The 18,319-nt window shown below is 43.6% G+C and overlaps 1 protein-coding gene across 1 annotated transcript in view; it reads right to left on the bottom strand.

Moving 5' to 3' along the window:
* The window catches only part of LOC121309896 (serine/threonine-protein kinase OSR1-like), an 80,882-nt gene that overhangs the window by 33,711 nt on the left and 28,852 nt on the right, over positions 1 to 18,319 (bottom strand). The window contains exons 3-5 of the mRNA XM_041243072.1: positions 18,019 to 18,127; positions 14,106 to 14,247; positions 1,270 to 1,325 (exon numbers count right to left, since the gene is read on the bottom strand). Coding sequence (XP_041099006.1) covers positions 1,270 to 1,325; positions 14,106 to 14,247; positions 18,019 to 18,127 — 307 coding nt within the window. The remainder of the gene's footprint in view (positions 1 to 1,269; positions 1,326 to 14,105; positions 14,248 to 18,018; positions 18,128 to 18,319) is intronic.

The following is an 18,319-nucleotide window of genomic DNA, read 5'->3' as shown; positions in this document are numbered from 1 at the left end:
CTCGCTGCCTGTAACTATGGAAACACTGATCCCAGAGGATTGTGAATTAACACCATACAGGATAGATGAAGAGTCAAGAAGCACAGGAGTTGACATGAAAAGAGCTGCAGTCCTTTAAGCTTTAAGAAGCATATTGAGAAATGAAACCAGAAGGGTCTGGTAAATTGAGTCTCGGGGCTCGATCAGTGTTGTACTGGAGCTCATGGTATATCTCAAATATACAGCTCAGGAATGAAACCAGAAGGGTCTGGTGAATTGAGTCTCGGGGCTCGATCAGTGATGTAGTGGAGCCCATGGTATCTCTCAAATATACAGCCCAGGAATGAAACCAGAAGGGTCTGGTGAATTGAGTCTTGGGGCTCAATCAGTGATGTAGTGGAGACCATGGTATCTCTCAAATATACAGCCCAGGAATGAAGCCAGAAGGGTCTGGTGAATTGAGTCTTGGGGCTTGATCATTGATGTAGTGGAGCCAATTGTATCTCTGATTTAAAAGCATAACTGAATCACTTAAGCAAACCAGGTACTTCCTCACAATGGCTACTCAAGTTGGTATAAAATAAAATAAAACATCTGTTATGAAAGGTACGTGACATACCTTTGTCAAGGGAAAGTGTGTTTGAAACCAAACAGTGGAGGTACTTGTAGGCTTCTGATGCCATGGTAACTACACTGGCTTATTTTTTATTAAATCTATTAACATGCTTGTGATGTCATTCACTGCACAGTCACGATGCAATGATCTACTATTTCTTTCTATTTACACCTTCAGGCACAGTCACACCTCGGGTAAGAGGTTAACGGAAAAGCAAATACAGACGTGTTATATCCTGCAATAGATAAGCATAGAGAAGATTTTTTGATGTGTACATCCAGGAAGTAAGTAACGACAAGTAAATGAAGAAAATAAGAATACCGACCTATCCACTGTAATGAGTATTGCTACATGGCCAGGGAGAATACATATATATATATATATATATAGATATATACTATATATTATATATATAATATAATATATGGGTATATAACCCAAATTATTCTATTGTAAAGCTCAAAACGGAAGCGGACTGACACATTCTCTACCTTGGACTAAACAGATTTAATGTGAACACATTTAAAGCAGAAATGTACAGCACAACTTTGATAGGTAAAGCAATAAGACTGTTTCCTGTTTTTAGACAATTTGTGTGGTTCAGTGATGCACAGAGAGACTAAAACTGGCTCAGCTCCACACACAAACAAACAAAGAAGCTCCTTGTACATTACCTGCAATTTGCACAGAGCCGTCTTCTCCAAGAAGAATATTACCTGCCTTCACATCCCTGTAAGGGAAAAAAAACAAGTCATTGAGCTTCACTGGGATTATCAAATTACCGGAAACACCCTAGAGACACAAATCATTGCGCTTCACTGGGATTATCAGTTACCTGAAACACCCCAGAGACACAAATCATTGAGCTTCACTGGGATTATCAGTTACCTGAAACACCCCAGAGACACAAATCATTGAGCTTCACTGGGATTATCAATTACCTGAAACACCCCAGAGACACAAATCATTGAGCTACACTGGGATTATGAGTTGCATGAAACACCTCAGAGACACAAATCATTGAGCTTCACTGGGATTATCAGTTACCTGAAACACCCCAGAGACACAAATCATTGAGCTTCACTGGGATTATCAGTTGCCTGAAACACCTCAGAGACACAAATCATTGAGCTTCACTGGGATTATCAGTTGCCTGAAACACCTCAGAGACACAAATCATTGAGCTTCACTGGGATTATCAGTTACCTGAAACACCCCAGAGACACAAATCATTGAGCTTCACTGGGAGTTACCTGAAACACCGCAGAGACACAAATCATTGAGCTACACTGATTAACATGAAACACCTCAGAGACACAAATCATTGAGCTTCACTGGGATTATCAGTTACCTGAAACACCCCAGAGACACAAATCATTGAGCTTCACTGGGATTATCAGTTACCTGAAACACCCCAGAGACACAAATCATTGAGCTTCACTGGGATTATCAGTTACCTGAAACACCCCAGAGACACAAATCATTGAGCTTCACTGGGATTATCAGTTACCTGAAACACCTCAGAGACACAAATCACTGAGCTTCACTAGGATTATCAGTTACCTGAAACACCTCAGAGACACAAATCATTGAGCTTCACTGGGATTATCAGTTACCTGAAACACCCCAGAGACACAAATCATTGAGCTTCACTGGGATTATCAGTTACCTGAAACACCCCAGAGACACAAATCATTGAGCTTCACTGGGATTATCAGTTACCTGAAACACCCCAGAGACACAAATCATTGAGCTTCACTGGGATTATCAGTTACCTGAAACACCTCAGAGACACAAATCATTGAGCTTCACTGGGATTATCAGTTACCTGAAACACCCCAGAGACACAAATCATTGAGCTTCACTGGGATTATCAGTTGCCTGAAACACCCCAGAGACACAAATCATTGAGCTTCACTGGGATTATCAGTTACCTGAAACACCCCAGAGACACAAATCATTGAGCTTCACTGGGATTATCAGTTACCTGAAACACCCCAGAGACACAAATCATTGAGCTTCACTGGGATTATCAGTTACCTGAAACACCTCAGAGACACAAATCATTGAGCTTCACTGGGATTATCAGTTGCCTGAAACACCCCAGAGACACAAATCATTGAGCTTCACTGGGATTATCAATTACCTGAAACACCCCAGAGACACAAATCATTGCGCTTCACTGGGATTATCAGTTACCTGAAACACCCCAGAGACACAAATCACTGAGCTTCACTAGGATTATCAGTTACCTGAAACACCCCAGAGACACAAATCATTGAGCTTCACTGGGATTATCAGTTGCCTGAAACACCCCAGAGACACAAATCATTGCGCTTCACTGGGATTATCAGTTGCGTGAAACACCCCAGAGACACAAATCATTGAGCTTCACTGGGATTATCAGTTGCCTGAAACACCCCAGAGACACAAATCATTGAGCTTCACTGGGATTATCAGTTACCTGAAACACCCCAGAGACACAAATCATTGAGCTTCACTGGGATTATCAGTTACCTGAAACACCCCAGAGACACAAATCATTGAGCTTCACTGGGATTATCAGTTACCTGAAACACCCCAGAGACACAAATCATTGAGCTTCACTGGGATTATCAGTTACCTGAAACACCCCAGAGACACAAATCATTGAGCTTCACTGGGATTATCAATTACCGGAAACACCCTAGAGACACAAATCATTGCGCTTCACTGGGATTATCAGTTACCTGAAACACCCCAGAGACACAAATCATTGAGCTTCACTGGGATTATCAGTTACCTGAAACACCCCAGAGACACAAATCATTGAGCTTCACTGGGATTATCAGTTACCTGAAACACCTCAGAGACACAAATCATTGAGCTTCACTAGGATTATCAGTTACCTGAAACACCTCAGAGACACAAATCATTGAGCTTCACTAGGATTATCAGTTACCTGAAACACCCCAGAGACACAAATCATTGAGCTTCACTGGGATTATCAGTTGCCTGAAACACCTCAGAGACACAAATCATTGAGCTTCACTGGGATTATGAGTTGCCTGAAACACCTCAGAGACACAAATCATTGAGCTTCACTGGGATTATCAGTTACCTGAAACACCCCAGCGATACAAATCATTGCGCTTCACTGGGATTATCAGTTACCTGAAACACTCCAGAGACACAAATCATTGAGTTTCACTGGGATTATCAGTTACCTGAAACACTCCAGAGACACAAATCATTGAGCTTCACTGGGATTATCAGTTACCTGAAACACCTCAGAGACACAAATCACTGAGCTTCACTAGGATTATCAGTTACCTGAAACACCCCAGAGACACAAATCATTGAGCTTCACTGGGATTATCAGTTACCTGAAACACCTCAGAGACACAAATCACTGAGCTTCACTAGGATTATCAGTTACCTGAAACACCTCAGAGACACAAATCATTGAGCTTCACTGGGATTATCAGTTACCTGAAACACCTCAGAGACACAAATCATTCAGCTTCACTGGGATTATCAGTTACCTGAAACACCCCAGAGACACAAATCATTGAGCTTCACTGGGATTATCAGTTACCTGAAACACCCCAGAGACACAAATCATTGAGCTTCACTGGGATTATCAGTTACCTGAAACACCCCAGAGACACAAATCATTGAGCTTCACTGGGATTATCAGTTACCTGAAACACCCCAGAGACACAAATCATTGAGCTTCACTGGGATTATCAGTTACCTGAAACACCCCAGAGACACAAATCATTGAGCTTCACTGGGATTATCAGTTACCTGAAACACCCCAGAGACACAAATCATTGAGCTTCACTGGGATTATCAGTTACCTGAAACACCCCAGAGACACAAATCATTGAGCTTCACTGGGATTATCAGTTACCTGAAACACCCCAGAGACACAAATCATTGAGCTTCACTGGGATTATCAGTTACCTGAAACACCCCAGAGACACAAATCATTGAGCTTCACTGGGATTATCAGTTACCTGAAACACCTCAGAGACACAAATCATTGAGCTTCACTGGGATTATCAGTTACCTGAAACACCCCAGAGACACAAATCATTGAGCTTCACTGGGATTATCAGTTACCTGAAACACCCCAGAGACACAAATCATTGAGCTTCACTGGGATTATCAGTTACCTGAAACACCCCAGAGACACAAATCATTGAGCTTCACTGGGATTATCAGTTACCTGAAACACCCCAGAGACACAAATCATTGAGCTTCACTGGGATTATCAGTTACCTGAAACACCCCAGAGACACAAATCATTGAGCTTCACTGGGATTATCAGTTACCTGAAACACCCCAGAGACACAAATCATTGAGCTTCACTGGGATTATCAGTTACCTGAAACACCCCAGAGACACAAATCATTGAGCTTCACTGGGATTATCAGTTACCTGAAACACCCCAGAGACACAAATCATTGAGCTTCACTGGGATTATCAGTTACCTGAAACACCCCAGAGACACAAATCATTGAGCTTCACTGGGATTATCAGTTACCTGAAACACCCCAGAGACACAAATCATTGAGCTTCACTGGGATTATCAGTTACCTGAAACACCCCAGAGACACAAATCATTGAGCTTCACTGGGATTATCAGTTACCTGAAACACCCCAGAGACACAAATCATTGAGCTTCACTGGGATTATCAGTTACCTGAAACACCCCAGAGACACAAATCATTGAGCTTCACTGGGATTATCAGTTACCTGAAACACCCCAGAGACACAAATCATTGAGCTTCACTGGGATTATCAGTTACCTGAAACACCCCAGAGATACAAATCATTGAGCTTCACTGGGATTATCAGTTACCTGAAACACCCCAGAGACACAAATCATTGAGCTTCACTGGGATTATCAGTTACCTGAAACACCCCAGAGACACAAATCATTGAGCTTCACTGGGATTATCAGTTACCTGAAACACCCCAGAGACACAAATCATTGAGCTTCACTGGGATTATCAGTTACCTGAAACACCCCAGAGACACAAATCATTGAGCTTCACTGGGATTATCAGTTACCTGAAACACTCCAGAGACACAAATCATTGAGCTTCACTGGGATTATCAGTTACCTGAAACACTCCAGAGATACAAATCATTGCGCTTCACTGGGATTATCAATTACCTGAAACACTCCAGAGACACAAATCATTGAGCTTCACTGGGATTATCAGTTACCTGAAACACCCCAGAGACACAAATCATTGAGCTTCACTGGGATTATCAGTTACCTGAAACACCCCAGAGACACAAATCATTGAGCTTCACTGGGATTATCAGTTACCTGAAACACCCCAGAGACACAAATCATTGAGCTTCACTGGGATTATCAGTTACCTGAAACACCCCAGAGACACAAATCATTGAGCTTCACTGGGATTATCAGTTACCTGAAACACTCCAGAGACACAAATCATTGAGCTTCACTGGGATTATCAGTTACCTGAAACACCCCTGAGACACAAATCATTGAGCTTCACTGGGATTATCAGTTACCTGAAACACTCCAGAGACACAAATCATTGAGCTTCACTGGGATTATCAGTTACCTGAAACACCCCAGAGACACAAATCATTGAGCTTCACTGGGATTATCAATTGCCTGAAACACTCCAGAGATACAAATCATTGAGCTTCACTGGGATTATCAGTTATCTGAAACACTCCAGAGATACAAATCATTGAGCTTCACTGGGATTATCAGTTACCTGAAACACTCCAGAGACACAAATCATTGAGCTTCACTGGGATTATCAGTTATCTGAAACACTCCAGAGATACAGTTAAAACTCCTCCTAATGCGCTTTGTGTTTACACTGCGACTGTGGAAAAGGCTAACCAGTAAATTGCTTCAAAACGGAAACTGAACTGAGTTCTGCGTTTTCCTTCAAGCTGATGCTGTTGCTTCAGTATCAAACTGTGGATATTCTTTTTAGTATTATTAAATATTTACAGTACTTTACCATCCATTTCATACCAAGGTCCTCTCCAATCAGCAACCAGGTGATTTAGCCATTAACCAATTGAACACATGAATTCACAATACTGGCATACATAGAAAGGAATAGCCAATTCCAGTTCTTATAATACACTACGTGACCTGTCATCTCTGCTAGCCCTGCCTACTCTCTTTATGTGCACAGGGCTGGCACAGTTGAGAGGTCACACTGTCACATGACCTGAATGGCATGAGGAAGGCTGTTCACTCCCAACACTTTGTATCCCCAGACAAGCTCAAAGCAGAGCAACCAGGTAGAGACAGATTTGGAGAAGTGATTAGTATAAAAATGGAATAAAATAATACAATAAAATAGCAATAAAGTAAGTTAGAACATAATGTGACGCTACAGTACAGTACTCAAAGTAAATACAAAACCCTTCCCCAGAAACTCTCAGTATGAAATGCACTGATCAGCACAGCGGTACATTACAGCTCAGTGTGTTGAGCGTGCCGCTCATTCTCAGTATGAAATGCACTGATCAGCACAGCAGTACATTACAGCTCAGTGTGTTGAGCGTGCCGCTCATTCTCAGTATGAAATGCACTGATCAGCACAACAGTACATTACAGCTCAGTGTGTTGAGCATGCCGCTCATTCTCAGTATGAAATGCACTGATCAGCACAGCGGTACATTACAGCTCAGTGTGTTGAGCATGCCGCTCATTCTCAGTATGAAATGCACTGATCAGCACAGAGGTACATTACAGCGCAGTGTGTTGAGCGTGCTGCTCATTCTCAGTATGAAATGCACTGATCAGCACAGCAGTACATTACAGCTCAGTGTGTTGAGCGTGCTGCTCATTCTCAGTATGAAATGCACTGATCAGCACAGCAGTACATTACAGCTCAGTGTGTTGAGCGTGCTGCTCATTCTCTGTATGAAATGCACTGCTCAGCACAGCAGTACATTACAGCTCAGTGTGTTGAGCGTGCTGCTCATTCTCAGTATGAAATGCACTGATCAGCACAGCAGTACATTACAGCTCAGTGTGTTGAGCGTGCCGCTCATTCTCAGTATGAAATGCACTGATCAGCACAGCAGTACATTACAGCTCAGTGTGTTGAGCGTGCCGCTCATTCTCAGTATGAAATGCACTGATCAGCACAGCAGTACATTACAGCTCAGTGTGTTGAGCGTGCCGCTCATTCTCTGTATGAAATGCACTGATCAGCACAGCAGTACATTACAGCTCAGTGTGTTGAGCGTGCCGCTCATTCTCAGTATGAAATGCACTGATCAGCACAGCAGTACATTACAGCTCAGTGTGTTGAGCGTGCCGCTCATTCTCTGTATGAAATGCACTGATCAGCACAGCAGTACATTACAGCTCAGTGTGTTGAGCGTGCCGCTCATTCTCTGTATGAAATGCACTGATCAGCACAGCAGTACATTACAGCTCAGTGTGTTGAGCGTGCCGCTCATTCTCAGTATGAAATGCACTGATCAGCACAGCAGTACATTACAGCTCAGTGTGTTGAGCGTGCCGCTCATTCTCTGTATGAAATGCACTGATCAGCACAGCAGTACATTACAGCTCAGTGTGTTGAGCGTGCCGCTCATTCTCTGTATGAAATGCACTGATCAGCACAGCAGTACATTACAGCTCAGTGTGTTGAGCGTGCCGCTCATTCTCTGTATGAAATGCACTGATCAGCACAGCAGTACATTACAGCTCAGTGTGTTGAGCGTGCTGCTCATTCTCAGTATGAAATGCACTGCTCAGCACAGCAGTACATTACAGCTCAGTGTGTTGAGCGTGCTGCTCATTCTCAGTATGAAATGCACTGATCAGCACAGCAGTACATTACAGCTCAGTGTGTTGAGCGTGCCGCTCATTCTCAGTATGAAATGCACTGATCAGCACAGCAGTACATTACAGCTCAGTGTGTTGAGCGTGCCGCTCATTCTCAGTATGAAATGCACTGATCAGCACAGCGGTACATTACAGCTCAGTGTGTTGAGCATGCCGCTCATTCTCAGTATGAAATGCACTGATCAGCACAGCGGTACATTACAGCTCAGTGTGTTGAGCGTGCCGCTCATTCTGTGCCGTATGAAATGCACTGCTCAGCTTGTCAATGCAAAGGGGGTCAAGCTAAGTGAATATGAGCTGGTAGAGAAATAATCCACTATTTAAAATGGCATTACCTTTCCTAAAAAATAAAACACATACAAATAAACTAGCAGAACGGTGGTTAACAGTAAAGCAATGCAGGGAAATGTTTTATGCTAATGAGCTACAAGATATTTCTTGTAAAAGCTTTCTTATAGAGCCTTATAGAAAATATTCTGAATTTGTTTATTATTTATTCATTTATCTTTTTGACTTGCTGTTATAAAATTTAGCCCTCAAATGACGCACAACAGAATAACGTCTTATCTCCCTCATTACAGTGTCATGCTCTGTCACTGTAATTTCAGGGTACAAGAAACTATCCAGAGCCAAATTACTGTCCCCAGGCGAAGTAGAAGCACTAGCACTGCAGAATATTCAAGTGCCATGGCTGATGGCGTTGGGAGCTTTACTGTATTTAAAAACCTTGAACTCACAGTAGATCTTCCTGGTCATTTATTCTTGTAAATTTACCACACATGTATATTGTGCTGGTTTCTCTTCCCTGGAAATGGAACTCCTGTTTCTGTGCACTGCACTGTACTGTGCATGCAGTCTGACCATGCAGAATTCAACCTCAGAATTCGAATAGGACTATGCCACATAATTCAAGCATTCAAAATTCTAAAAGGTATTGACAATGTCGACCCAAGGGACTTTTTCGACCTGAAAAAAGAAACAAGGACCAGGGGTCACAAATGGAGATTAGACAAAGGGGCATTCAGAACAGAAAATAGGAGGCACTTTTTTACAAAGAGAAACGTGAGGGTCTGGAATCAACTCCCCAGTAATGTTGTTGAAGCTGACACCCTGGGATCCTTCAAGAAGCTGCTTGATGAGATTCTGGGATTAATAAGCTACTAACAACCAAACGAGCAAGATGGGCCGAATGGCCTCCTCTCATTTGTAAACTTTCTTATGTTCTTAAAGAACAGGAACACTTCCTGTGAAGTGGCTGTGACTACAACTGCAATGCTTATTTTAAAATGGAAAGAACCACAATTAACCCCTGAAGGTCCACAAGGAATTGAGCGGCTGTTCAAACTGTTTCTTCTTAAAATGCATGCGAGTGACTCGAGTATCATCAGGAGGAAAATGAGCAGATCCAGCCTGTCGGTACATATAAAGTTATGATATGGTCCCTATAGAGGCTGTTAAACTGCCGAGCATGGCTACATACAATACTGTAGAGAGGGGTCCTTATAGAGGCTGTTAAACTGTGCATGACTACATACAGTACTGAGAGAGGGGTCCCTATAGAGACTGTTAAACTGTGCATGACTACATACAGTACTGAGAGAGGGGTCTCTATAGAGGCTGTTAAACTGTGCATGACTACATACAGTACTGAGAGAGGGGTCCCTATAGAGGCTGTTAAACTGTGCACGACTACATACAGTACTGAGAGAGGGGTCCCTATAGAGGCTGTTAAACTGTGCATGACTACATACAGTACTGAGAGAGGGGTCCCTATAGAGGCTGTTAAACTGTGCATGACTACATACAGTACTGAGAGAGGGGTCTCTATAGAGGCTGTTAAACTGTGCATGACTACATACAGTACTGAGAGAGGGGTCTCTATAGAGGCTGTTAAACTGTGCATGACTACATACAGTACTGAGAGAGGGGTCCCTATAGAGGCTGTTAAACTGTGCATGACTACATACAGTACTGAGAGAGGGGTCCCTATAGAGGCTGTTAAACTGTGCATGACTACATACAGTACCGTAGAGAGGGGTCCCTATAGAGGCTGTTAAACTGTGCAAGACTACATACAGTACTGTAGAGAGGGGTCCCTATAGAGGCTGTTAAGCCACTGTGCTTGGTTTGAATTTCATTCACGCAGCTCAGCATGTACTGTGCAGTACATTAGAATTTCACTCAAAGGCTTGCTGGATCGCAGCTGTTCTTGCAGCTCGTAACTTCACAGGACGAAACCTCTGTGTATGTTGTTGAAGGAGTCGTCAGCTCTTGTGTTACAAGAGTCTGGAACGGTACAGGAATCTCAACAAGGTGCAGTAACAAATGCTTGGTTTCCACAGACCAAAAAAAAGCCCACCTGTATTTCTACATAAAACTGTTGTTTTGCCTCGTGCACATGTAAAAGGGGCTCAAGAGTTATCTCCTGCTTAACAGATATCTTGAAATTGAACATTGAGTTTAAACTATCCACAACTCACCTAAACACACAAGCCCACTACTTTTTTATAGACACAAAGAGTATCTTGCAGGTTTCTTTTTATCACTGAGATGGATGCAGCAGTGTTTATTAAGAATATTAGCAGCATTACTATTTAAAAAACAAAAAACACACTTTTTACAGGCCACTAAAGTGTGATTAATGTGGATCACAGACCATGCCTCCAAAAACACAAGCTTTCTGTACCACGTCCCGTGCGACATTCAAAAGGGAAGAAGTTCTCAGTCTGTCCGTCTGGCCTACAGGTTTGTGAGATAAAAACAAAATAACACCAATAATACTATGGTAAATACATGCCTTTGCAGGGGTTGCACGAACTCCAGCCTGTCAGGGCATTGGGTGCAGGCCCTTCCAGAGAAAAAAAGAGCCATATTTCACTCCTGGGAGCGGTTTGCACAAGTCAATAGAGAGGACAGCGAGAATCCGTTCACCAAAAGAACTGTGTCGTCTGTGGCGCGCACTTTCTCGACAGCGATTATCTAGAGGGAGACTTACTTGAATATAGCATGGGATTTAGAAGCAAGCAGCGAGTCAGGCTGAAGTCAGATGCAACATGTGAACAGTTGTTATGCATTACCACACTGGAATATAAACGTGTACTTCTGGATTACAAACAACTATCCAAACTTTACTGCATCGGAGAATGTGTACCACTGACATAACGGTGAGCAAAGAAACGTTTATTTGTCCATATTCACTGCTGAAGCTGTCTTGCCTGCTTTATATAATGCCCTCTTATCAATCCTCATGTCTACTGTGCATTACTGCAATGATTGTAATTTATCGTCTTTGTACAGATTTCACAGTGTCACTGTCAGTGGTCTGGTGTTCTGTGACAGTCTGTGGCCTGTGATCAGACAAAATGAGTAAAATGGGTATTACAGGCCATAACAGACAATGGCTAAACTGATATAAAGTAATTACAGAGTACAGATACTGAAGTGTAAGTTATTGGTAATCAAACACATTACAGTTCTGTTAATTACACTCCCCATGCAGTGTTGCCGATCTGCACAGGTTTTGCATGGTCCACAACTCTTTCTTGTCGATCCCCATTTAGTCGCTGTCTCTGTTGATCAATGACGGTTTAAAAACGTAGGGTTGTGGCACCTGTTCCCTAAAATGAATTGGGTCTTCGACTTCCTCGTCGATTGTTTTCAGCGGCAGTCACGTGTGTTTACCTTCTCATAAGTAACTTCCGATCTCTGAGTGGGTGTGGCCATACACCACACAAAACCCATCATAGCTTTGTTGTTTATTAATATTTTTTTAACTGCATAACAATTAACAATTACATTTCTATTGATGAAATCTATACAGAAATGCATTGGTGTGTTTGAAACAAAAACAAAACATTTCAAACTTATTTAGGGTCATGTTTTTTGTTTCTTGTTTTTATCCTGTCTTCCAATCAGCTTGCCAAGGGCACAAACTTTTTGTTTGTTTTATTTTTATTTTTTCGTCAAATCAGCCGAGGGCCATTGCTTTTGAGGTGCCCAGTTACTTGAGAGTGTAAATTTGACTCCGAGGGCACGGAAGCCTCTGCAATGCGGTGTTGAAATTCACCCTGTGTGGCAGCCCCTACATGGAGCTTCTAACTGCATTTCTCCAGCACTCACCAATATGCCATGTGACACATCACCAGAGCACTTCTCATATGACATGGCTTATGCCTAAAGATTAGAATCCATTTAGACAACACTATTAAAATCATCTAGTTTGCCAATACAAGTAGTTTTAAGGAAATTGAAGGTTACGGTTCGGGGCTGATGTTTCCACATCATGTGCTACATATACATGTGGAAGTAATAAGCCATGACTGGTAAACAGAACACCATTGCCACGGGCATGAGGAGTCTATCACAAACAGAACCTCACTGCCACGGGCTTGAGGAGTCTATCACAAACAGAACATCACTGCCACAGGCATGAGGAGTCTATCACAAACAGAACATCACTGCCACAGGCATGAGGAGTCTATCACAAACAGAACATCACTGCCACAGGCATGAGGAGTCTATCACAAACAGAACATCACTGCCACGGGCATGAGGAGTCTATCACAAACAGAACACCACTGCCACAGGCATGAGGAGTCTATCACAAACAGAACACCACTACCACGGGCATGAGGAGTCTATCACAAAGAGAACACCACTGCCACGAGCATGAGGAGTCTATCACAAACAGAACCTCACTGCCACAGGCATGAGGAGTCTATCACAAACAGAACATCACTGCCACAGGCATGAGGAGTCTATCACAAACAGAACACCACTGCCACAGGCATGAGGAGTCTATCACAAACAGAACATCACTGCCACAGGCATGAGGAGTCTATCACAAAGAGAACCTCGCTGCCACGGGACATGAGGAGTCTACCACAAATAGAACCTCACTGCCACGGGCATGAGGAGTCTATCACAAACAGAACATCACTGCCACGGGCATGAGGAGTCTATCACAAACAGAATCTCACTGCCACGGGGCATGAGGAGTCTATCACAAAGAGAACCTCGCTGCCACGGGCATGAGGAGTCTATCACAAACAGAACATCACTGCCACAGACATGAGTCATCATGTAATTTTACCCCCAATTTTCTACCCAGTTTAGAATGTCCAGTCATTTTTCCTCCTCACTGCAGCAGCTTCCACAGCTGAGACTGAAGGTTCCTCTCCTTCACTCAGGAACTCGAGCTGATGTCAGAGAGCTACCGGCCCCTGGAGGACACAGGCTAGTGTGTGCCTGAGCTCATTAGGCACCTGGCCAGTAGGATGTGCTGTAGCACAATAAGGAGGAAACAGTCCCTGACGGTTTTGCCTCTCTAACCCGCAATAGCCAGAGCCAATGCGACACTCCCTCCAGAATCCCCAGCGAGACCGGAGACTTCATACAGCCAGGACGTGAACCTGCACTACACCACTCGCCTTGCACACCACTCGGCCATGCTTTTACCAGGATGCTGCAAGGTTCTACAGCATGAAACAGCTCAGCTAAAATAAGCGATTTTAAAACTACTCCTGTCAAACTGGACATCATCTCACTGTGTCCACATTTCTGTGTTCTGCTGCACCATTTGAAAAGAAATGTAAAATGAAAAGTAGATGTGAACACACAGGGAATATGCCTCTAGTCTAGCCTGTACTTTACCTGTGAATTTGTCCGTTTTTATGCAGGTATTCCAGACCCTCCAGAACCTCCTTCAGAATAGTAGCTATACTGGGCTCGTCCAGAACTCCACTTTTGTGTTCTCCCCTGGAAATGATGTGCTTTATAATGTCCAGCACTGATCCTGGACAGGAGAGAAGATACAAGACGCTGGTTAATTTTAACAGGTGAGGTCATGGTTTTGTTCCGCAGTGGTTGAAGACAAAGTCCACATGTCCTTTAGCTTCAATCAGCTATTCTAGCAGAACTGTGCCATTGGGTTTAGAAAGCTATCCCAGAGGTCATTGTATATCCTAGTGAGGAGAGTCCAGCCTAACCCGGTGGATAACAGAATCATAGCAATGCATGCACATACAGTAGGGTCCTCATTATCATAACACAGTTACACAGCACCGGAAACATTCAACTGTTACAAAAATAAGAGTTTACCCCTTACTGTTTGAAAGGAGGAATATACAGTAACCTTGTTCACAAAGAGTTGCATGCACACATTTTTGTCAGATATCCTGCTTCTGTAGGTGCTAGCAGTGCTTTGAGATTCTGTTACTTGAGAGTCTCAGCATGAAAGGGGGGGAGCTGTACTGTAGAGCAGTAAGTGAGGGAGATCAAGAACATGAAGTTAAACACAACTCTCTCTCTCTGTTATATAATACAATGGTGTCAGGTGCTGCCACAGCACAACCGGTACACAAGCTTCAGGCTGAAGAGACACTGACAACTGAATCAGCCAGACAGATACTGTACTGCTTCTAGTAACAAAAACAAGAAATCAAGACGTGTGTTTAGGAGACGTCTATAGAAAAGAAGCTGACAGGACAGACAGGACCTGAAGCAGCAGATCACACAGAAAGCTCTCTGTCAGGACTTGGCTGACTGATGAAGGTCACACTGTATGCAGCAGCTTGCAGGGAGTAAAGGAGGCCGGCGTCACAGCCAGGGGCGCACATTTCATTAGACCTGTTAATCTGACTAAATGCAAATTCTCTCTTTAAAACATGTCCAACTTAGTGCTGCAGACTAAATTCAGCAAGCTTACTGTTCTGCCTGGATTAAGTGTAGCAGGAATTCAAAGTTTCTCATATAAAAAACACAGCATTTCTGGTCCACTCCACGTTACGGGTGTGTTACAGCGTGGAACACACACACACCCTTCTGAAAACCTGGTGGAAAACATTTTTTTTAAAGTTATAAAGCGAAGAACATGTTATTGATTGAAATGTTTAAAAACTCATGTTTGAGAACATCAACATTACTGAGCATGGTTCTGCCTGGTCAGCTCTACCTGATGTAACAGTAAGCGTGATGGAAGATACATGGATACAATATCGCTGCTCCACATGAACAAATGCTGTAATCTCTGTACCATAGACACTGGTTCCCTGATATCCCTCTCTTCCTCTTTGCTTCTCTAACTACACCTCCCTTCACCCGGAATTAGCCTCTGTCACCCTACCTACTGCGCTATCCTCTTCCCTTAACTCCATAGCACCCCCACATCCACAACTCTGGAAGTCCTCCCCTCACTTTTGAACCTCCAAGCCTACCACTCTCTCCTCTTCAACTTCCACTCTACTCTGGAACTAGCCAAACACGAACACTTCCAAACCCTCATCACTGCTCTGGAACTATCCAAACACAAACACTACCTAACCCTCATCACTGCTCTGGAACTATCCAAACACAAACACTACCTAACCCTCATCACTGCTCTGGAACTATCCAAACACAAACACTACCTAACCCTCATCACTGCTCTGGAACTATCCAAACACAAACACTACCTAACCCTCATCACTGCTCTGGAACTATCCAAACACAAATACTAATCCTACCTCTTCTTCCCTGGACCTTATCCCTGCTCCCTCATACCCCCACTCCTCCCTCTTATCATCCCTTACCTAGTCTCCCTCTTTAACTCCACTCTCTCTCTCCACTGGTATCTGTCTTGCCATCTTCAAATTAGCTACCATTATTCCTTTGTTAAAAACCCCTCTCTCCACCCTGCCTGACCTGCTGATTACTGCCCACTCTCTCTCCTCCCATATTTCTCTAAGCTCCTTGAGTGTCTAGTCCACTTGCGCCTATCACACAACACAGCCGCCAATTCACTGTACCCCCGATTTCAATCTGTCTTCCGTCCCTTCCATTCCACTGAGACTGCCCTCTTCACTGTCCAGAATCATCTGGCCAACACCTCAATTCTCATTCTCCTTGATCTTTCCTCTGCCTTTGACACAGCTGATCACCCCATCCTTCTCTCCACCTTGGCATCTCTGGCACACCCCTTGACTGATTGCAGTTGTACCTATCTTCATGCACCTCTGCTGTTGCTTTCAACAACGTCATCTCAGACTCCACCCTCTCCCTTTCTGACCATATCTCGGCCATAACACACACCTGCCGATTCCATCTATTCAACATCTGAATAATACACCCCTCCATTTCCTTTCTGCTACTAAACTCCTGTTCCACTCTCTCATCTTCACCCACCTTGACTACTGTAACTCCCTCCTCCTTGGCCTTCCCTCTGATGTTTTCACACCATTGCAACAAATTCAAAACAACTATGCCCGTATCATATTCAACCACCACTGCACCTTCCACACCTCCCCTATCCTCATCCAGCTACACTGGCTCCCTGTCTATTATCGTTGCCCGTTCAAATTTCTTACTCTTGTGTATAAATTTCCCCATGGTCTTGCCCCACATTATCTGGTTGCACTGATCACCTACTATGTTCCCCCACGTCCCTTACGCTCCCAATCCCTATTATCCCTCTGTCCCACCCTCGCCTTGTGCCCAATCCCCTTTCTGCTCCTTTCCCCTTATTGGAATAGACTCCCACTTATCATAAAACATTCACCCTGAATCTGTTGACTCTGTGGAATTCCGTGGGAGCTGCAAACTCTGTGACTTTTGAGGAATTCCATTATACGCAGATTTGAACTGCCTCTAGTAATAATGTTGTGAACGGACAGCTCAGAGCCTGAGCTCCGTGCCCTGCTGCAGGTATTCACAGCCCTAGCCGCATGTGCGCGGAATCCTTCCGTTCAGTTGCTGCTCTGTGTTCATTGTTAAGTCTCAGCTGGACTGGTGCCAGACATGCCAAAGGGGCAACACTCTGGGGTGTCCCCTCACCCCCCGCAGCACTGTGCCAGTAAGCAACTGTTCAGTGTCTTAAACGACTGTGCTGAACAGCACATTCTCAGCAAGACTGGACAAGCCTGCTCCCCAGCTGGAAACCATAATCCATTTTAATTCCATTACAAATACTACTAAAGTTATATATATATATATATATATATATATATATATATATATACACACACACACACACACACACACACACACACACACACACACACACACACACACACAAACATACATACGAGAAAAAATGGAGACCTTGCACCAGCCAAGCGAAGGAGCACATTCCAGGCTCAGGGTTTAAATGGAAAAGTGTTGAGTCAGATGGGTGAGCAGGAGGGTCGGTTTATGGATAACATACTGTAATTGACTGCGGTTCACAGTTAGGTATCCCAAGCCAAAGGTAAGGGTATAATGGTACATACTGTTAGTGTGGGTAAGAGCTGACATCAAAGTTACATTCGAAATAACCCCCAACAGCAGCGATCGCATTGCTTTGTCAGGGTCGTTTGGGGATCCCCCAGTTTGGGAACCCCCACACTATTACGACTTTGCAGGCACAGTCTGTATCTCTTCATCATACTGGACCAGTGAGCCTAAGTTCGAGACTGGCAACAGTGCTGGAACCCATATCAACAGAAGCAGGAGCTAGAGAATATGAGACATATACACACATATACACATCCGACCTCAAGACTGACTAGGGAGAGTCTGAGCAGTAACTCAAATAGAAGGTCTGTCAACTTACCGCCACTGAGCAATTTCATCACCAGCCACAGCTCATCCTTCACCACAAACGAGGTGTAGTAGGACACAATGTTGGGGTGGTGGCACTGACTCATAGCCTGGATTTCTTTCTGAAGAGAGCGAGAGAGAGAGAGAGAGAGAGAGAGAGAGAGAGAGAGAGAGAGAGAGAGAGAGAGAGAGACACATCAGCATTATAAAGATTACACACACAGCGGAAGACAACCCATCAATGTTTACAGTCTTATGTGTAACTAAAACACTAAAACACAGTAATAAGGAGATTGCTCAAATACAGAGCAATG

This window comes from Polyodon spathula, chromosome 3, assembly GCF_017654505.1.
Source record: "Polyodon spathula isolate WHYD16114869_AA chromosome 3, ASM1765450v1, whole genome shotgun sequence".
Taxonomy (NCBI): domain Eukaryota; kingdom Metazoa; phylum Chordata; class Actinopteri; order Acipenseriformes; family Polyodontidae; genus Polyodon; species Polyodon spathula.
The sequence above is the reverse complement of the archived record's forward strand: the minus strand, read 5'-3'. Positions and strand labels throughout refer to the sequence as shown.